At 41.9% G+C, this 21,870-nt stretch overlaps 1 protein-coding gene across 1 annotated transcript in view; it reads left to right on the top strand.

Annotated features, from left to right (window-relative positions):
- The window catches only part of cmip (c-Maf inducing protein), a 59,929-nt gene extending 39,944 nt beyond the window's left edge, over window positions 1-19,985 (top strand). The window contains exons 5-22 of the mRNA XM_085778327.1: window positions 491-652; window positions 1,553-1,594; window positions 1,985-2,047; window positions 2,159-2,239; window positions 2,766-2,869; window positions 3,025-3,129; window positions 5,827-6,261; window positions 7,917-7,982; window positions 10,484-10,510; window positions 10,613-10,661; window positions 10,786-10,893; window positions 10,981-11,097; window positions 12,063-12,203; window positions 13,760-13,807; window positions 14,185-14,331; window positions 14,439-14,544; window positions 14,689-14,759; window positions 15,707-19,985. Of these exons, the coding sequence (XP_085634453.1) occupies window positions 491-652; window positions 1,553-1,594; window positions 1,985-2,047; window positions 2,159-2,239; window positions 2,766-2,869; window positions 3,025-3,129; window positions 5,827-6,261; window positions 7,917-7,982; window positions 10,484-10,510; window positions 10,613-10,661; window positions 10,786-10,893; window positions 10,981-11,097; window positions 12,063-12,203; window positions 13,760-13,807; window positions 14,185-14,331; window positions 14,439-14,544; window positions 14,689-14,759; window positions 15,707-15,760 (1,926 nt within the window). The 3' untranslated portion in view covers window positions 15,761-19,985. The remainder of the gene's footprint in view (window positions 1-490; window positions 653-1,552; window positions 1,595-1,984; window positions 2,048-2,158; window positions 2,240-2,765; window positions 2,870-3,024; window positions 3,130-5,826; window positions 6,262-7,916; window positions 7,983-10,483; window positions 10,511-10,612; window positions 10,662-10,785; window positions 10,894-10,980; window positions 11,098-12,062; window positions 12,204-13,759; window positions 13,808-14,184; window positions 14,332-14,438; window positions 14,545-14,688; window positions 14,760-15,706) is intronic.
- The last annotated feature ends 1,885 nt before the right edge of the window (window positions 19,986-21,870 follow it).

Genomic DNA, 21,870 nt, shown 5'->3' with positions numbered 1-21,870 from the left:
CAATAGATTTTAGTTGTGTTACTAAACTCTGACACACAACTTTATGGCATTTTTACAGACATTTATGAGGTTCAGACTTCCAAAGGTGTCATTGTCATTTGCACTCACTGAGCTAAATAAAGCAATGCAAAGGTGTATTCCTGTAGTGGCTCAGAGTTCACAGTCACTTCCTGTCAATGAAAGAAAAAAAAAATCCTCCTGTGTTTAATTTCCTCCACTCAGCATTGTTTCTCAAGCAGCAATGAAAACGTTGTCACACAGAGAGCACTGGTGTCATGATAGGTGCTTTACTTTACCCAGCTCTGATTCTACACAAACATTTCCTGTTTGTGTGTTTTCACTGCACCATGGTGAATGAAAAGTTTCCAAGGCAACGCAACAAGCATACAAGAAATTGTGACAATTGTGAAGGAGTGCAGGTTTCACAGTATAAAAACACTGATGTGTTGGTTAGTGACCGAGGAGGAAACTCAACCTGTGTTTCCTGCAGAAAAAGATCTACAAGTACCGGAAGGTCCTGAACAACCCGAGCCGCTGGGACGTGGTGCTGAAGGAGATCAGAGCGCTGGTGGACATGGCTCTGACCTCGCCGCTGCAGGACGAGTCCATCCATCAGGCCCCGCTGCACATCATCTCCACTCTGCTGGCCGAGGTACACTCACACTCACACACATCTCACCCAGAAATGGCTTTACTCAGCCCATACCACTCCCAGCTGAGGCCTGATATTAGTGTCGACTAATCTAAACCTAATCCTAATAGAGGTTTTTTCCCAGTGTCTTTCCAATGTTTCCATTTTTCTTTCTTTTTGTAATTTTAACAAAAACGAGATTAATTTCTTGTGGTTAAACATAAATTATATTTATTAACGCTTTTCAGTTCAGTTCTGCAATGGATTAAAGTTTAAAGGCCCACATGTTAATAATAATAATAAAAGATAAATAATTAACAAAAGCTTTATGAAATTTCATTTCAAAAAGTTTTAATGGACTAGGTTCATTTCTTTTCATGGTCATGTTTTAGTATTTGTTCTCTGTGCTCTCCGTTTGTTTTTAATTCATGAATTCTTCTTTTTATGTTTTCTAGTAACTGTAGTTGATATTTTGGTTGTATGCTACTTTATATCTCTGCTTCAGTACTGTAATGTACTGTATGTATGATGCAGCCGAGCAAATTGAATGGTTTATAAATAGGTACAGTTTGCTTCAATTTTTATAATGCAGGACTTGTTATGTTCTTTCTACAATGTTGTGTTTATCTTATATACAGTATGTCATAAATACTGCATATATACTGTATATATAGAACGAACACGGACATATTCTGTAGGAGGAACACAGGACACGCAGTTAAACAATAAGGTCCCAGAGGCTGCATCCAAAGTTTTTACACTCAGTCCACTGACTGCATTGCTATTTTTAGATCTTCAGTAAGTTTCTAGTGCAGTGCTGGAAGAAAGGTCAAGATGTCACCAGAATCATTAAAGGAACAGCGACTTTTTGGGAAATACTAAAATAAATCTAAATACTATTTTCTCTTTCTCCTTTTACAGAACTCTAATCTAAGCACTCAGGACCATGAGAACATCATTGTGGTCAGTATGAAGTTCACTGTTAATATGAACTCTGTGAAATCAGGCTGAAGTTAATAATTGACTCAAGAGTCCAGCCTCTTGTAGGTTTTAATCTTGAAACTGAAGACAAATATAGATTCCCCTCATGTATGTTACTCTTGTGTATTGCTATGGATAGGAATGATACAATAGGCACTCAGAGCAGAGGACTGGATGCTGAGAGAGGCTGTGGTGCAGGTGTAGTTCACCTGACAACCCAGATCTACACTGCTGGCTCCCAGCCGGAGTGAATGACAGATAGGATATTATGGAAATATTCATCTTTGTGTTTGTTTGTTTGTGTGTGTGTGTGTGTGTGTGTGTGTGTGTGTGTGTGTGTGTGTGTGTGTGTGTGTGTGTGTGTGTGTGTAGGCCATTGCTCCTCTGCTGGAAAACAACCACCCACCACCTGACCTGTGTGAGTTCTTCTGTAAGGTAAGATCATGTGCTCCAGTCATGAGCTCAACCTGTGTGGAGAACTGAAATAGCTGTGTGTACAGTATATAGAAGTGTCCTTTTGCTGATGCTCATTGTTGTGTGTTGCAGCACTGTCGGGAGCGGCCACGTTCAATGGTCGTGATCGAAGTTTTCACTCCAGTGGTCCAGAGAATCCTTAAACATAACATGGTGAGGAGGCAGCACTCAGGAGACAACCAGAGCGCGCACTAGTACCGATGTCTGTTTGGTGCATCCTGTTGTTCATACAAATGAGTGTGGCTGAAAAATACTTTCTAAAAAGCTACAAATCCTAAAGGCCATAAGAGAGGCCTTGGTCAACCCAGTGTAGTGCTAACATACTCAGCAATTGATTGATTGAAAAGGGAAACTGGCAACAGATCAAATATCGGATCTCAAATATTAAGTAGAAAAAACTTTAATAAATAAATATATTTAACAAAAAGATGATGTCATGATCGCAGGATAAATTCCATAAGACATTTCATCCAGATGAAATATTTCACTTTTATTTTTCATGAACTGCTGTTTAAGAAGTGACATAAGCAGAATAAAACATTAATGATGCTCCAGAATCTTTTGATTGTTGACATTGCAGATACATTACCACAATCTAAACCAAATGGACATGGAAAAATAGTTTCAAACATGTATATATTTCTAGCTGACTCCTTGTTTTTGTGTGTCCATGTTTCAGGATTTTGGGAAATGCCCTCGACTGCGTCTCTTCACTCAGGAGTACATCCTGGCTCTCAATGAGCTGAATGCCGGGATGGAGGTGGTGAAAAAATTTGTCCACAGGTGAGAAAGTGCTGCGTGTCAGCAGGTCATTAGCTTTAGACAGAACTCCTCATACTTTGCTCTACATACTAACAAACAGTGTGTGCAGTGAGGGACATTGGACCTTCAGTAAATAGCTGGGGCCGAGGTATCTGACCTGTATCTGTGTGTTGCAGCATGCATGGGCCGACCGGGCAGTGCCCTCACCCACGTGTGCTGCCAAACCTGGTGGCGGTGTGCCTCGCCGCCATTTATTCCTGTTATGAGGAGTTCATCAACAGGTCAGTACCATGCACACAAACACACACACACACACACACACACACACTGAAGCTTCTCTTGTTTGAGCCTGAAGGTTTTACAACAGCTCCACTGCCTGTACAGTATCTTGGCTATCTGAGTGCACTCCCCATCAGCTCACCTACTTACAGTGCTGATGTGCTCATCTATCAGCTCACTGTCCCTTCTCTTTGACAAGTGTGTATCTTAATGAATAAATGCTTGCCTGACTGGAAACCTTAATGCTGAACACATCTTGTCACACAAAAAACCCCTATCACAAGCCTGAGAGAGAAGCTTCACCACAGCAGCTATTGTTTTTAAGGTTGACTCTTTCCTCGCACCCCACCTGTTTATTCAGCTGTTGTCTCCATTCTTTTGTTTGCTTCTGTCCATTTTTTTCATCGATTAGACAAACACACAGCCTGTAATTTCCCCACATCTTGAACGTAACAGCACAAACGGCAATTTACAGATGTTACCGGGAAAGCAGACCATGACTGTACGGTCAGACCACATGATGCCAGTTAGAGCTCTAAACTGATTAGCAATGTCCCAACATTTACAACGCAAAACAAACACACAGGCTAATATATAAGGGTCAGCCAATAAAATACATTATAATATCTAACATGATTATATTGTATCTGGCTTTCCCCATAAGGTGTATTACACCACAGTACGGGTTTGTTGCTATATGTCATATGTAATAATCTTTACATTTAGTCTTTCCATATTTATTGATTAATTAAGTCACGGGTTAAGTGGCCTCTATCAGTCATACCTTTAAATTAATTAGGAAAAACCAAAAACATTTCAATGAACAGCAATGAAACCTTCATTCATGGCAGCAGGTGCTCTTCCTGGGTGATACTGCAAGAAAGATGTGTAAATAAAGAAAAAAGAGATAGGAACAGAAGCCAGAGAGTAAAACCACTGATAATGACAAAGCACCCACATTGTATTGGTCAGTAAAGCATTTGACACAGCTCAGAAATAGTACTAACACCACTATAAACTCAGTATACAGTGATTAAAGACAAAAAGGAATTCCCCTTTATTGAGTCAGTTATTATATAGAAACAAATGTTTCTTTTAAACTCATTTTAAAACCAGTTTTTCTTCTTAAATGTAAAATCATTCCATGTTTTCATTCCTCGACATGTCGTTGTGCATTAGAGAAAACAAAACATTTCACAGATGAGGTGTTTTTTTTTCCACTGTTGCTTTCTGACTTACCTCACTCCAGTGATTTCTAGTTCAGTGGTCATGATTCCCTCTGGTGCTCCACAGGGCCTTTTTGTTGACTCCATATGTGTAGCAGAGGCTATCTCCACTCATTAGCACCATCTCTTCAGCCTCACTCACCCCAGAGAGATGACACTTCTTACCTCATTTTTCCGAAGCTCCAGCTCACAGAGGAGCCATCGCTCTGGTGGCCTTCTCTCCTGGCCCTCACCTCTCCTCTCTCCCCTCCGTCATCACACGCTTATTTTTAGGCCTCTTGTTATATTTTAATAACCGTTGTGCTTTGACAAGGCCATTGTATAGGGGGGAAAGGTGATGATAATTCTAGGGGCCCAGTTCCCAGTGGGGCCCACAAAAACCCCAGTAGTCTAATCTTTGTATGACTGAATTATTCTGCATAAGACCCTGACTAATGCTATAGTAATGCTGCATTAGTGTCAAAACAAAGTAGGCTAAATAAAAAATCATAATACATACGTAGTCTAAGAAAAAAAACTGGAAAAGTCAGGAGGCAGCATAAAATACGATCATTTGCTCACCCAGACAACTTTGGTGTCATTTGGAGTCGTTTTGACGAAATTAGCCCCAGTGGAGCGGCGCGTATATATCCGTATCCGTATCCATATCCGTGCGAGAACACGGGGCACGCAATGCAGCCTCTAAATAACACATTATCCGCCGCAAAACTCGTTCATTTCGCCAATATTTTGTTATGATATACTAGTGCTACTCCCCTCCGAGCCTGTGGTGGCATGTTATCAACATCCGGCATCTGTAGGTTGACTACTAACCTCTGATCTGGATGATGTCATCTCCGACCGCTGCCCGGCTCATTCTGATAATAATCATTCCACTTCCATTTTTAGCTCAACTAGCCGGAGCTTTAGTGAGTCCAGGTTGAGGAGAGGAAGCCTGTGGAAGCTGAACTTCATCCAGCTGCTCATTTTGTTCTGAAAAGTCAGAAACACGCAGAAACGAACCATAGCATTAGTGGTAGCAACAAGCCGCGCAGCGGTCGGAGATGACATCATCCAGATCAGAGGTTAGTAGTCAACCTACAGACCCCGGATGTTGATAACATGCCACCACGGGCTCGGAGGGGAATAGCACTAGTGTATCATAACAAAATATTGACGAGTTTCGCCGCAGATAATGCGTTATATAGAGGCTGCGCTTGGGTGCCCCGAGTACTCACACGGATATACGCGCCGCTCCACTGGGGCTAATTTCGCTAAAACGACTCCAAATGACACCAAAGTTATCTGGGTGAGTAAATGATCGTATTTTATGCTAGAAATAAGGTCCAGGTTGTAAAAAACGGAAATTATCGTTTAAGGGGACACAGAATTCCTAGCAACGGCGCTGTGCTTTGGTAAGTAATGCCTGTGTTGTGTATAGGTTTTGTTTGTGGGTCCAGTCATCTCACTCTCCCCCTCCCCTCCCCCCTGCAGCCGGGACAACTCCCCCAGCCTGAAGGAGATCAGAAACGGCTGCCAGCAGCAGAACGAGCGTAAACCCCCGATGCCACTGCGTCTGCTGCGCCCCGAGCCCCCGACGCCACCCCCCCTCTCCACCAGCCCCAACCCCCCTCAGCCGCTGCCCTCCTCCCCCTCAAACACCAACCCCTCCATCCCCATCACCTCCCCGACACCCTCCCTGCCCCTCTCCCCTCCTCCCTCAGTGGTCAACTCCAGCGAGATCCTGGTGGAGCTGGAGCGGAACAACTCGGCCAACACCAGGCGGAAGAGCGGGCCGTCGGGGGGGGACAGCGAGCCCAACCTCATCGACTGTCTGCTGGTCAGCCCGGCCGTCAACACCCTGTCCATCCAGCTGCCGGCACAGGCCGACCGGGTGCTGGGCTGCTTCGCTCTCATCCTCAAGATGCTGTGAGTTTGGTTTTCTCCTTCTTAAAGCAGAAGTAAGCGGAATGTTTGTGTTAATATAAGTCTTAAATAGTTCTATCTTCCGACAGCAATCACTTATATAGTGTGTTTGGTCTGAAACACGGGTCTGTCAGTCATTCTGCTCTGCTGTAAGCCGAGGAGAAAACTTTCCTTGTATCCTACAACCTTTATCCAATGAGGAGAGAGAACGGCATAAAGGGGCGGTCCTCTCTGTGTGTGCAGCCAAGGGATGCGCATGAATGTGGTGACGTAGGGACGAGGGCGGGGACTGCTAACTCCATCTGCTGACAGGAAGTTAGCCAAAACCACCGGATCGCTTACTTCTGCTTTAAAGGAGCAGAGCGACATTTTGAATGAACTTTTTTTCCCCATATTCAGACAAAAAAACATCAATATCAGCGTCAGCTCTCAGAGATGAAGGGATGCTGCTGGTAGTTCAGCTAGTTTCAGTGTGCTGGACCCTCACACATGGTGTCATATCAGTCTTTTCATCTCACTCATCAGAATGGACCTGTTGTATCATGTTTCACTGTTTATCACATGAGGTATAATGTACTATAACTACCTGAATATAGGCCACATGTGATACGACAGAGCAGGAATCCAACAGTAACATCTAGTGAGGATGAAGTGGAAGCTGCATGAAAGCCATAAGTGGCGGTGCTTCAACAGGCATCATGTATGAGCACTAAAGAACTAGAATTAGAGTGATCATCAGCAACATCAAAAAGTAAACAGGTTTTGCAGCCTGCAGATGGCTCCTGCAGGTAAAGAGAAACTAACAGTTTTTTTCATCAATCAGCAAAAACAGTCAAACAGAAACTGATGAAAGCCTGATGTCTTACATTAGTCCATAAATACATGTTAGATGTAGTGTGTACAGAATTCAGTATTCATAAAATAACCTTTATTAATAATGAATAATACTAAAATAACCTCTATCTATCTATCTATCTATCTATCTATCTATCTATCTATCTGTCTGTCTGTCTGTCTGTCTGTCTGTCTGTCTGTCTGTCTGTCTGTCTGTCTGTCTGTCTGTCTGTCTGTCTGTCTGTCTGTCTGTCTGTCTGTCTGTCTGTCTATCTATCTGTCTATCTGTCTATCTGTCTGTCTGTAAATATATGGCGTAGTCACCTACATGTAAGGCACACACACACACACACACACACACACACACACACACACAGTTAGACCGAGACTGAACTGAAATGTATTACTGATTATGTTTTTGCTTGATGTGTGTGTCTGCATGTGCATTTGTGTGCAAGACAGCATAAATGAAGGTCTGCCCCAGTGTTGAGTGCATCGTGTGAAAGTAGAGCAGCAGTTACATAGAGGTGTGTGTGTGTGTGTGTGTGTAGGTCCATTAAACTGATCAGTGTGGCCTAAAAAGCGACAGTGTCTGTGTGTTTGTAACAAAGCCTGTGTTACTTAACTCACAGTAATGTGATGCTGCTCCGGCTCCTGTTAGATTGACGCTGCAGCTTTGCGTCATCTCTGTGCTGCTCATGTTTCAGCCGTCCCTCTGTCTCTTTGTCCTGCAGTCACATTTAGCCGGGCTACGTTCCCGTCTTTACGTCCTTCCATTGACTGATGTCTCTCTGTTTCTTTTCACGACCGTCTGCCTCCGTCAGGTCGGACTACGATGACTGGAGACCTGCTCTGGCCAGTCTACTGCAGCCCATCCCCTTCCCTAAAGAGTGAGTATTCACACACACACACACACACACACACACACACACTGAATTGTATTAATTAATCAGAGTATTCTATCGTGGTAGAGCAGGTTGGCCACCGATTCCCAAGGTTGGCAGTTGAATTGATGGCTTCCCCATACCCTATACCCAGGTTCTGTCAAATATCAAATAACATCAACAGATCCGCTGAGCCCTCACAGGAGCAGCAGAAAAACTACCACAACAACAAATCAACAAACCCTAAGATAAACAAAAACATCTTCAACTCTTTGTTGATTTACTCCTCATCCTTTTATTGTCTTGCAATTCAAGCCAAAGCAGAGAGGTTAGTGAGAATATAGATATCTGCAGTGGTTACATCAATTCAGAATCAGCTGTTTAATGCATACGTGTATTTAGACATATGGTCTCATTAAATGTACCGTACTCCATTAAGCACAAGTACCACAAAACCTTTCTGGGCTAAATATACTCATTTATTTTCCACCAAAGTGAAAAGTGAAATGACTTCCACTTCTTTGATATAAGAAGCTAACTTGTGAAACTAAGCGTGGCCTGCCTGCCTGTGTGGAGGTCTCGGCTGCTCCTTATCTCTCCTGTGAAGATGTAGTTTGTCATTGAGCTGCACAGTGTCTTTGCAGCCTGTGCAGTGAAAGCATCACAACAACACAGCGGCTTTACTTCTCCGTCAGCGTCAAACACAGGATGCGGTGAGGCGCTGTATCTGGTGTAGGTCACTTGTGTTTTAGCAGCGCTCAGAACCCAATACAAACTCAACACAGGCTCGCTGTACTGTAGCTCTGCAAGGAACATGGAAGAAAAGACAGTGGGAGAGAGTGAGGTGGTGTTTTTTTTTCTTTTGATAGATGGAAATGTCCAATATGTCACTGGTTCTGCTGATGGAGGAAGTTGCAAAAGTACCTTTTAAAGTTGGAAGCAGCAGTGGTTTTAGTAATGGAGGGTTTTTGTGACAGTGTAAAAGCAAAACCAGACCTTTTGGTCCCACAGCAGCCAAAACCAGAATGCTACCCACAACCCCCCTGCACACTCTTCCCACCTTTCTCTTTTTCCGTCACTCTTTCATGTCTCTGTCTCTGGGGAGGTGTTCATGTTTCTACAGGGTCCTAATGGAGCCGGGCTGCTGACGTAGATGAGGCACCTCACCACACCTCCTCGGGGGGTCTAGAGCTCTCTGCCCCCACAGGGCCTGTTGTAATTGGCTATAAGCAGCCGTGGGCCTTGGGTATAATTGTCTGGCCATACTGTAGCAGAGCTTCATTAGCATGGACTGGTTGTTTGTCCTGACGCGGGGACGCACCTGTTGCTCACCTGAGCCACTGTTGCCTTGGTTGATGTCTTCCGGCGTCATTAGGAAAAGCAACAATACTCCCCAGCAGTCTGTTTCTGAGGGTATAATGAGTCACATCACACGCTCAGATTACTTCATGTACATGCACACACAACACTAATTAACACATTACACCTTCTCTGCTTAATCCAAAAGATAAACTATGTTTAAAAAGACATTTCACCCTTTTAGAGGGGCTAGATGCCAGACTGTGCGCTCTCATCTAACACTCAGCATGACAGTGAATTTGTTTTTTTTGTATCAAACTATTCCTTTAATGAATAGATTTATATAATGACAAATGGTTTGTTTTTTTGTTGTTTTTTAATAAAAAAAACATTTGTCACAGAGCTTAATGGGTATTTCACCATCCTCATGTATCAGCTCACACAACATAAATCCTCAGAGTGGATTTCTTCTAACCTTCTTCATTCCTTTTCTTTATAATCATAAACACATTTTATGAAGCTGAACTTTGTGTAAACTCCAAAAATGTCTTTAAAAATCCAACTGGAGACACTGAAGTTCCCACAAACACCAAAAATGGCAGATTGAGCCACAAGTTAACTTGTAAAACCATGAGCTCTTCTCAAGCGCAGCTTCAATTTTGATTTGTTATTGTGAACAACCATATAAATGATGGTGTAGTAAATATTTCACACCACATGATCCACAGTGTTGGAAAAGACTGACGCAGAAAACAACATGAGAAGGAACTTGAGGAAACGATTTCATTGAAATTATTGATCATTTCATTTCTCACGTCACAGCGTCCACCTCTTACAACTCCAACTGAAACATAATTGTGATGATTCTCCACAGGGATCATTAACATGTCTTCCTATGAGACAAACAATCCCTGGAAGTCCACGTGCAGATGTCTTGTGTACATGTGCTGAAGAGGTCATAATGAGCTGTGCACTCCCTCAGAAACATGTTGACAGCGTCCGCTGCTGTAAAATAACATTGTGATGCCATGTCATCAGCCTAACATGGGTGTAAGAGGAGGCGTGAAGTGGAACTCCGACCAAAACATGATCATCTGAGGCTCCAGAAATACTTAGACTCACAATAAACATAACATGTGCTGCTGCAGAAGCAAACATGGTGCCTCTGAGCTGTAATGTCTCACATCTCCCTTTGTCTTTCCTCTCAGGGCTCTTGCACACGCCAAATTCACAAAGTACGTAAGTCACACATCACAATCTGTCCTTCACACACTTTGTTAGATTCCAGTTTGAAAACAATCTGACATTTGTGCCTCAATGTTTCTCTGTCTAAATAGGGAACTGAAATATGTTATTCAGAGGTTTGCGGAGGACCCGAGGCAGGAGGTGAGTGTGTGTTTGGGCATGTTAACCACTGTTTAAGCAGCTCCAAAGCTTAAATAAAGTCTAAATGTCCTAGGACTGATCAACAGGAACATCTTGTGAATGTGTGTGTGTGTGTGTTTTCCAGGTTCATTCCTGCCTCCTCAGTGTGCGCTCGGGTAAGGATGGCTGGTTCCAGCTCTACAGTCCTGGGGGTGTTGCCTGTGATGACGATGGAGAGCTGTTTGCCAGTATGGTGAGTGTAGACACACACACACACGCACACACATACACATACTGTAGAAAAACACACACCCTGACCCCTTCTCCTCCTCTCATGCAGGTTCACATCCTGATGGGCTCCTGCTACAAGACCAAGAAGTTCCTCCTGTCTCTGGCTGAAAACAAGCTGGGGCCCTGCATGCTGCTGGCCCTGCGTGGAAACCAGACCATGGTGGAGGTTTGTTCATGTTCATAATAAACATCACATCACAACATTTTGATTTTTTTTTTGATCCCTTGGCGCATTAAATGTGGCAGACGACTTGTTGAAACAAACGTTTTTATTCATGAACACTTTTCATATACAGTTCACAGCATCAGTAACAGCAGAAACAGACATATATTAATTGAAGTAAACTAAATCACACTTATCATTCATGTGTGTAGTATGTGAACATGTATGAGTAAAAATAAGTCAACCAAAAGTCCAACCAAACCAAATCCCCTAAGAGAAAGGCAGACTGCTCAGGCACCCACAGTATTTATAGGTGAGCCATCACTAGGTGTCTGTTATCACTCCCAATTATATTTTTGAAACAGTGATAGAAGTAAGAATTGAAATAGCGTTGGGGTTGTGCTTACATTTATTTCAAATCGATGTCGATTCGAAAGTTATTTCTTCAATTAATGAGTAGTTTATGTCAGAATATAGAAACAAACTGTCACAAATGACCAGGACTGACATTTTGTCCGATTAAAAATCCAAATACACTCAGAGCAGAGTCACATATGTTACATGTTGAATGATTTAACAAATAGTCATTGCAGACCTAACTGAGGGACTAGTCCCCAGAACAGTGGATCCAACATTAAGGGTTAAATTGACTGAATTAAAACTATTCTAATGAGCCAGTTTTACATGGGAAGACATATTTTGAAGAACTGGTCAGAATCAAAGCAGCAGAGGCCAAAGTATGTGCTTCTGGTAGGAGTCGAGCCACAAAAATGCTGGACCTTACATTTCCCACAATGCAACCAACAGCATTTTCACTGCTTCCACCCCCAAGCCCCCCTCCTCCTCCTCCTCCACAACCACAGCAGTACGACTGGCTCTCTGCATAATATGTAAACTGATGCTCGTATGTAACATCCCTGCTGTGGCTCGTTACAGTTCTCTGTATGTGTGTGTTGATGTGTGTCCAGATTCTGTGTCTAATGCTGGAGTACAACATCATCGACAACAAAGACACCCAGCTTCAAATCATCTCCACCCTGGAGAGCACCCAGGTGGGGCTGCGCATGTATGAGCAGCTCTGTGATCGACAGAGAGAACTCAAAGAGCTGGTGAGTAACAGCTCCAACACACACACACACACACACACACACACACACATACACATGCTCATGCTATTACAACCACTGGTCACAGGTAGGGATGTCATGATTACTTGTTTTCACAATTAATCGCGGTATTAAACGCCACAATTAATTGATCGTAAAGATTCCTAAATACCGTCACTTTCCGAAAAAGATTATGTCGGAACTATATCAGCAGATGTGGTGCCAAAGTAAAGGAAAATGCACAGATACTGGTCCATTTACCTAACGTAACATTGAATTGATAGGAATTTAAATGTTAGCATATTATTTGTAATTTAAAAAAAAAATGATTAAAATGAACTGAAATATTTGGTATAGATGACAATTAATGACTTAAATATTTCAAACACTGGGGGTTAATAACTGGTCCTATATTGAGAGATTAGTAATGTAATTATATTTTGACTATATTTGATTTTACACATTCATAGTGTTGTGAAATCTATTGATGCATGATAATCGTGATAATCGTAATACTGTACCGTGATCACAGGTCCCAATAGTTAAACCAATGGACATCATGGGATGAGAGAACAAAGGGTCATGTGTTATCGACCCTCTGCTCCTCCTGCTACATGTTGCAGTGGCCTTTAAAAAAGGCATCAAACCTAAAATCTAATATGTGTGAGCTAAAAATGTGTCTTTGTACAGACATATGAACCGAATGACTGTCATGCAACATACTCTTTGAAACACTCCCACGACACACGTAACATGAACCACAAGTACAGAGGCTTTGTTGCTGATTCAGACTTTTGATTTTACTTTAATCTTGACTTGACTTTATAGTAAATACATTTCAACATGCAAAGCACCTGACATGAAGAAAGCAACTGTATTTTGCTTTTTTTTTCAAACACAGAGTCCCATGATTTACTCTGAACCGGGCCTGACCCCGTTCAGCAGGAAGTGTGTGAGATCTAACATCATCATACGATTTAAAATGTTCATACACAACACATCTGGATCCTGTCTGAAATCAAGCGTACAGGTTTCACATGTGATCGGTTTCACACTAATCCTTTACAGATTAACAGTTGAAGGATCTGAGCAACAAACAGGCAACATTTGTCTTTTAACTGTCTTCTATCATCACATCCACACCTGTGCCGCTGTAAACATCACTTCACGATTCAGGGGGTTGTAAATGATCAAATTAGATCTGTTTAATGTATAAAATGATACAGTGCTGCATCTGATATTATATAATAGACTTTATGAAGAAATCATAATACTAAACTCAAATTGTATTGCACCACTTAATGACACAGATTAAAATGGTAACAAAAAAAATCTCATTCAAAGACATTAATGTCATGTAGGAAAATAAAGAATAAACCTTCCTGGATTTTCTCTCCCAATCCACAGTGAGGGATAAAACATGTCATGTTTAAACTGTTATTCTATCAGAAATAGGTAAATGAGACATGAGACTGCTCACACACTCCATCTACTGTCTGAAAAACTTCCTGCAAGGCCTTCAGCTCAGACGCCATCTTTTTTTTTTGTCTTCTCCTCAGCAAAGAAAAGGAGGCCCCACCCGGCTGACTCTGCCCTCAAAGTCCACGGTGAGGTCACGCTGACGCCTTCTCTGCCACACACAAACACACTGTTAACCTTTTCTGCCCTGACTGACCAACATCCGTTAGAAGACAGCGCACCAGGGGCGTCGCGTGGCGTAGTGGTTAGAGCGGGCGCCCCATGTATAGAGGCACAGTCCTCGCTGCGGTCGGCCCCGGTTCGAGTCCCGCGTCGGGCGCCATTTGCTGCATGTCATCCCCCCTCTCTCTGCCTCCCCATTTCCTGTCTGTCTCAACTGTACTATCTATAAAGGCATAAAAGCCCAAAAAATATACTTTAAAAAAAAAAAAAAAAAAAAGAAGACAGCGCACCAAAAATACTTTGACTGTTTCAATAATGAATGTTCCTCCTCACCGTGCCACAGGATGCAGATCTGGCCCGCCTGTTGAGTTCAGGATCTTTTGGGAATTTGGAGAACCTGAGCTTGGCCTTCACCAACGTCACCAGTGCCTGTGCCGAGCAGCTCATCAAGCTGCCGTCGCTCAAACAGCTCAACCTCTGGTCCACACAGGTAGAAACACACACAACAAAAAGTCAAGTAGCCACAGGAAGATACACACATAACCACTGGGTTAGAAGATGTGCAATATGTAAATGTTCATGTTCATCTTTTTTCAGTTTGGGGATGCAGGGTTGAGGTTGCTGTCGGAGCATCTGGCCTGTCTTCAGGTTCTGAACCTGTGTGAGACTCCAGTCACTGATGCTGGTCTGTTGGCTCTCAGCTGTAAGAAAACACACTCACACACACAGCAAATCAATTGCATGAAATGCTGAAGTATAATCAGTGACAAAACAATAGAAAATAAGCCTCAGACTTGAGTTGAAGTGAAGTGAACTGTAGCTGATTGTAAGTGTCTGCCTGTTTCAGCTATGAAGAGTCTTTGCAGTCTGAACATGAACAGCACCAAGCTCACAGCGGACACATACGAGGACCTCAAGGTAACAACACGGCGACTCGCACCAACTTTAAATAGGTCGTTGAAATGAAAATAGACTTTGAATCTCTTTTGTGGCTCTCAAGCCAGACCCATAGACTGCAGTCTGTATTCACATAGTTGAAATCTGCATATTGTTTTATGTAATGAAATGAATGAATTAACTTGATTTATAAAGTATGACTTAGATTCAGACATGGTGTGTTTTTATGGGTCTGTCATTTCTGAATGACTCTCCTCTCACCCCAAAAGAACAAAGTGCATTATTTTGGCTCTCATAACAGAAAACTAGAGACAATTAACTGAGTTCTCATTAATTTATCCCATGTGTCTTTATGTTAACTGTACATGCAATTTATACACAGTTCAGTTTCTTCTTCTTAATTTTTTTTTTTAAGGCAGTGGCTGTGGTATTGATCGATGGTTTGATTCCCAGCACCTCTCGTCCACATTTCAAAGCATTCCTTGATAAGTGTGTGTTAGAAAAGCAGTACATTAATAACTGGAGGATACCAGCGCTTCTGCTGGTTGTTTAAATGGGCTATTGTTTGTTAATATGTTACGATGTGTGGTTTACATCTTTTAAAATGTCCCCATGAGACCTGTAATTCTGACCAGATGGCATAAATCTTTCTGAAGAAGTATGTTTAAAATGATCAGGAAGTTTTTTTGCTCTCAGATGAGAAGAGTGATGTACTGTAACTATTTCTTGGCTAACCAGAGCTGTGTGCATGACTGTGCACAGCATCTTTAAAGTGCTGTCCAGTACATCTTGGGTACCATCAGCACACAAGGTTACATCATTTTAACTTTTCCACCTGCTGGCAGTCTGAGAAAGGTCTTAGAAATAAGTGACACTCTTGATGAGAGGAAAGAAGCTTATTTTTGTTAAATGTCCATGTTTGAAGGTGTTGATGCAGTTTCCCTTTGTGTTTTGTTTTTTTCCTGCAGGCCAAACTGCCCAACTTGAAAGATGTTGATGTTCGGTACACAGAGGCCTGGTGATCAACCAAAACTCACACACCCATCATGCATAACCTGACACACACACAAACATTATGCACACATAATATGAAACATACATAACATGAAAATTGTGCGGTGATGTCATCTCCATCATCACTATCATTAAACGAGGAACTCTGACATCATCCCAGCATGAGGATCACCTGATGTAACCAGAACAGCTCTGGCAAATTTGAACGTTGTCGTGGTCGTCGGAGGAGGAGGAGGAGACTTTGTCACCTTCAGGTGACATCACCACCTCCCGTAGCGATGTCATCACCAAGAAGGAACTGTCTATGTCAGCATCGCTTTTTTCTAAGTGGAAAATCTTTATGGACCTCATCGCTCCCCTTAACTTCTGTCCCCAATGTTCCAAGGACCTTGTTTTTATCAGTGTGATCAGAGGACATGCAAGGACCCACTATGTTGTGGCTGTACTGGGACCCTTTACTCTCTCTGCCTTTATCCTTCGCCCTGTCCTTTGATATCTGGTCTCTCAGTTTCCATATTCGGTCTAAATCCAGCCCCCCAGCTGCCGACCCCCATCTCTGTGTGTCCGTGTCATGAGGAAACCCTAAATCCACCCCACTGCCCTCAGAGCCCCCACCCCCTCATGCGACGAAGGCTGGATACAGCAGGTCACGTTCCAGTTCTTCTCCGACCTTGTCCACAATGTAGCTCTCCAGAAAGACGTGTTGAACTGTTGAACACTTCAGTCCTCACTCTTGTGCTATTTGGCTTCAGTTTTTAGGGTCAAAATTCTTGCTTTTTCAAAGTCTTTCATTGGGAAAATGAGGTGCTACCTCCAAAGAAAAGAAGAGTTGCAAGACTGTGCCTATTCCTCATATATAACACACTCACACACACAAAAAGAAAAAAAAAAAAGGTTTTTATCAACTTGAATGAACATATTTTTCCAAACATCTGTGCTTTCATATATTGTGTGTTTCTATATAAAACATGAAGAAAATCCCCAATACTGACATTTCAGAGATGTGTCTGTCGGAAAGTTCAACAGTGATGGCAACATTTTTCATTTGTTTTCAGTGTACATACATGAAGATCTCCCATGACTATTTAATTGGACAGTTGTGTAGCTGTAGCTGGGTGGTCTGGGACTGCCTCATATTTATAAGTTGTATCCTTAAAGCCTCCTTTACTGTGTCTCTCCTGGATTTTGTCCTGACTAATGAAGTACATTCACAGGCCCTGTTGTTTTGCAACATATAACACGAGAAGCCAACGAAGAGGGTGCCCAGACATGGATCTCTCTGCACCATGCCATGGTGGTAACGTAAACCTGTAGATTGGACTGCAGTAAATCTAAAGTGGACCTTTAAAATGAGACCCATCACCAGCTGAGAGTTGTATATTTTCATATCCTCTGCTATTTTTGGCTCTTTTGTACAGACGGTTGAATTGAAGATGGTTTTGAAAAGAAGAAAGGACACTTGCCAAACATCATCAGATTTTGTCTTTGTTTTGTGATCTAGTTTCATCAAGCCAACATGTGCATTGGTTTTAGGACTGACTGTTGTAACCTGCCTGTGGAGAGACACTGACACCCTCTGTGTTCACGTCTCTGCCCCCCCCCCCCTCCGTGCTGAGGTCTGAATGAAGGATCACAGTGCCTCTAGTGGAGCTGTGGGCTGCCTATTGTTGTCTTTTTTATCTTTTTGTCACACCTCATGTTTTAAATGGTTCTGCTGTAATGATATTACACCATACGTGGGTGACATTTTTAGGCTGTACGGATAAATACTTCTCATCAAAAGATGAGACAAAATTATTGTACATACTTTGACACAATGGGCTATAAGGGACAAACGTTTGGAAAAAAAAAAAAAAAAAGGCACCTTTCAGCCATATCTGCCCATCTACATTCCCTCAAAGTGTTGCCTGTTTATTGTGGCAATATTTCACATGATGTGGTAACTGCCCTGACACTGCAAATGTCAGAATTTCTTTTCTCTCTTTATGTGGTTTGGGTTGGATTGTCCTGTCGTAGCCCCATAAAACACAGGACAGGTCAGATTTCTCCCCCTAATTTCAGTCGGCCTCGCTCTGACTGCATCCATCCATTTTATTTATTTGTATTAACCTCCAGAATCCTCCAGATGTTTGTTGATCAAGGCAAAGGCTGCAGCAGAAGACAGATGCCGTCCACTATAAGATGCTTTGTTACCTATTTATTGAGTGCCATGACAGTTTTCTGTTTGGCCTGTAGACTTGGTTTGTGTACGGCCATCTTTGGGTCTGGCTTTAGGACCTTGTGCTCTCTTTCATATCCTGTATGATGTATATACAGTGTATATAGTCGTCTCCTCCTTTCCTCTTTGAACCATTTTTGAATCCCTCCCATTTTTCTTATTCTTCATCTCTTTTCTGGATATTTCTCGGCCTCCCATCATGGGCAGGCTGCTGTTGCCTTCATCTTAATGTGTGTGGTTGTTTTTTTCACACAAAGTGCACTGTAATCTAAAAAATGATGTTTTCAATGCATAATATCTTTTAAGTTTCTGACATCTATGATTTGATTACTTTAATCAAACATTTGTTTCCTGTGTTCTTGTTTCGTTGTTTTTGTTGTTGTTTTTTTGTTTTTGTTTTTTGCATGTATATGTTGCTGCATCATCTGGTATTTTTATTTTGTAATTTTGTTTTATAAAAGGTTTGAAATATAATAAAGGGTCTGATCACTATCTCACTGAGGTTAAGGACTGAAATGGAGAGAGGCCATCTAACAGTTTTCTGATTGGTTGTTGCCAGGTCTACCCATGCCTGACACAGCCTGTTGGTTGAGGCATCTGGGGTTTGATTGATATTGATTTTTTTTTTTAAAGCCAATACCATACCAATACTGGTACTTTTAGACTGAAGCTGCCTCAAGCTGAGATTTCATTATTTAAGTTTTCATATCAAAAAAATGCAAATATTTCTTGATTATCCAGGAATTTTGTTCTAATCCTGCCACATCATCATAACGAAGGTGTACCGGCCATTATCACTGTATAAAGTTCAAGTGGTATCAACACATCAGGATAATGATGTTTCAGTTTGACTTTAATCAGTTTTGTTTTGTATATGATGTTTGTTTTTTTCCAAGTCTGAAGGTCTTTAAGGAATAGTTCAACATTTTGGGAAACATGTAGCCTACATTACAGTTTTTGAGAAATCATATGACTGAAGATTGATAACAATGTCATGTCTGTCAATTTAACATTAAGCTGCAGCTTATTTGAACACAGATACTGGAAACAGTTAGTCTGGCATGTTATATCTGATTTGATGAGCAAAAACTGAAGGGAAGAAGTCCCAACAAGATTTCAGAAAGTCATGGCATCAGCGAAGGAGAAGTCCGGCACATAAACCTCCTTTTTTATCAAGTTTAAAATAGCTGCTGGTTGCCAGGTTTCATACTTGGACAGACACTTGGATGTGGACAGAGCCAGGCTAGCATTGTACTTTATGTTAAGCTAAGCTGACTGGCAGCTAATGCACAGACATGACAGAGATATCGCTTTTGTCATTTAAAGCAAACAAAATGTCCAACTCTTCCTTAAAACCAGGTGGTAGTCTTGGGGAAGGCCTGTCACTGAGATGGTCCCATAGGTTTTAGTCCTTGATGAGCTGCCACTCGTCCAAACTGTGAGTGTGGGGACCAGCATGTTGACTTATAATGGAGGTTTTTTTTTTTTTTTTGTATTACTGTAGAACATCCAATGGTTGAATAGAAACACCTCTTCTGTTCTGTCATGTCTCCGTATCCTGTGGAGCTCACTGTGCTTTGCTTTCTGTTCCCATGCTGATTCCTCCCTCATGTCTCTTTTCTCTCTGACAGTTATTTTTTTCTACACAAACTGTAAAGAGTTTCTACCATGTCCAACTTGTGTGCGACTGTGCTCATGTCTTATGGAAGGAACAGGATCAGATGTGGCACAGCCTGACAAATCTGACAGACTGAAAAAAAAACAACAACTCTATTTCCCATGATTCCTTGTAGTCACATCTTTTTTGGCAGCTGGAAAAGGAGCGCTCACCATGTTTCTCTCTTTTTCAGTCTTTCTCTGCATTGATCTGCTTCTCCTGCTGGGTTATTATTATTGCTGCTGCTGCTGCTCTGTGGCTGTTGTAATAAAACTACAAAAGATCTTCAACAGGAAAAATAACAACTATGATGTTAAATAATTTCAATCAAAAATAAATTGTCTGTGAATATGTTTCAGCTGTGTGTGACATGTGTTCTTCTTTACCATTACAAGACCAATGGTGGAAATATACAAGAAAATGTGAGTAAAACTATAATGTAAAATAATAAGTGTATAAAGACACATGTTACAGGGTTTATTACAGTTCTGTGCAGTAACACAGCAAACTTCTGATTTTTTTTTATTTTTTTATTTTTTATGGTATCTTACAGTAAAAGGTCCAAGAAATGTAAAATGCATCACATTGCTTGCAGTGAGTGCACATGCACCGACAATATAGCAACATCAATTTAGACTTTAAGACATGGGTCAGAATCAACCCTAACAGGTAGTAGCAGAAGGCTAACACAAGAAGAAGGTTAAGTTATTGTTTGCATTTCTTCTTACAGTGCAAAGTAGATTAGAAGTGATAGCCTACTGTATGTATGTCAGTACTAATACAAAGGCGAAGCAGCACCCAGGCTTTTGGCTGGACCCCAACAATGGAGGCCACTGACTCACTGACTGACTGACTGACTGACTGACTGACCATATTGATCAGCTGAATGATAGGTTTCCCCAGTTGTTGTTGCTTTAACCTGCCACTTCAATATTACTGTAAGCAGCAGCAGCAAACAGGCTATATTAAATGTTACCAATCAGTGTATTCATTGCTTGATTTAGAAACTTGGACCCTTTTTTTCTGCAAACCAGACATGGTAAATCCCAATTATGAAACCAAAATTTTGGAAATCAACAAGTCCTAATGTGAGAACAGTAATAGAAAAAGATAGAAAGGCAGATGAATAGACAGACATCTGTATTTTTGTGTATGTGAGTTTGTCTGTACAGTATGTGAGCACAGAGAGGCAACGTCATCACTGAAGCTGGGTCTTCTTACTAAACTTGTGTAGTTAAACGACTCACAGTCATAGGTGGTGGCCCAGTGCCCTGCTTTAATAAGTGGTGGGGCAGTGGGAAGTGGGTAGCTTGCACCCATTGTGGTGCACTGGCTTCCGCTGGCACTCATGGCATGTTGCCATGCAGTGCCTGTTGCTCAAGTCGATGATGCAAGTGAAGACTGAGTGGTTGCCCTTGCATTATGGCTATAAATATTGGGATATGCCTGTATAGACTGTTCCTATATCTTGACCTCTCACCCACGTGACAGGTGATTGGTTTTAATGTTGTGTACAATGTATGGGCTGTTCCCAGGACTCCACTCTCCTGGACAGAGACGTCCCATGGTGAGTCTGGAGTCTGCTGGAGCGGTTGACACTAGGGCCCGACCGATATGGATTTTTTGGGGCCGATGCCGATTATTAGGGGGGAAAAAATCCGATAACCGATTAATTGGCCCATTATTATTTTTTTTAATAAAGTTTTACAATTTTATTAATTTAAGTAATATATCTACATATATTATATAATATATAAATTAGGGCTGCCAAATTTTCATTGGTCAATTGGTTGCAGGAAAAAACAACAATATTTGGAGTACTGTCTTGTCAAAATTAAGTCAAAATCAATGACTGAACTGTGAAAGGCTATAGGGCTTTTATTTTGAAGGGCCAGATACAGGAAGTCATGACACGTGACACTTTTTTGTTGTTGTTGTTGTTTTTACACGGCACGGCGGTCTCTCTCTCTCTCTCTCTCTCTCGCTCTCTCTTTTTTTTTTTTTTGAAAAGCGACTTTTTCCAATGTTGTTCCAGACGTTTCTGGTTTGTTGATCTCGAAGTGGAAGCACGTATCACCGCTGTTTTCAATGTTTAGCGGGTGCTGCCGCGAGCCCCGGTCCCACAGCGCTCAGTGTGTCACGGATAGGGATGGGAATCGAAAACCGGTTCCTCTTCGGAACCGGTTCCAACTTGGATCAATTCTTGGAATCGTGTGCGTGTCTGCTTTAACGATTCCCTTATC

This window comes from Trachurus japonicus, chromosome 6, assembly GCF_045865225.1.
Source record: "Trachurus japonicus isolate A0001 chromosome 6, Traja_1.0".
NCBI lineage: Eukaryota > Metazoa > Chordata > Actinopteri > Carangiformes > Carangidae > Trachurus > Trachurus japonicus.
Note: the sequence above shows the minus strand (reverse complement) of the source record. Positions and strands in the feature narration are given on the sequence as shown.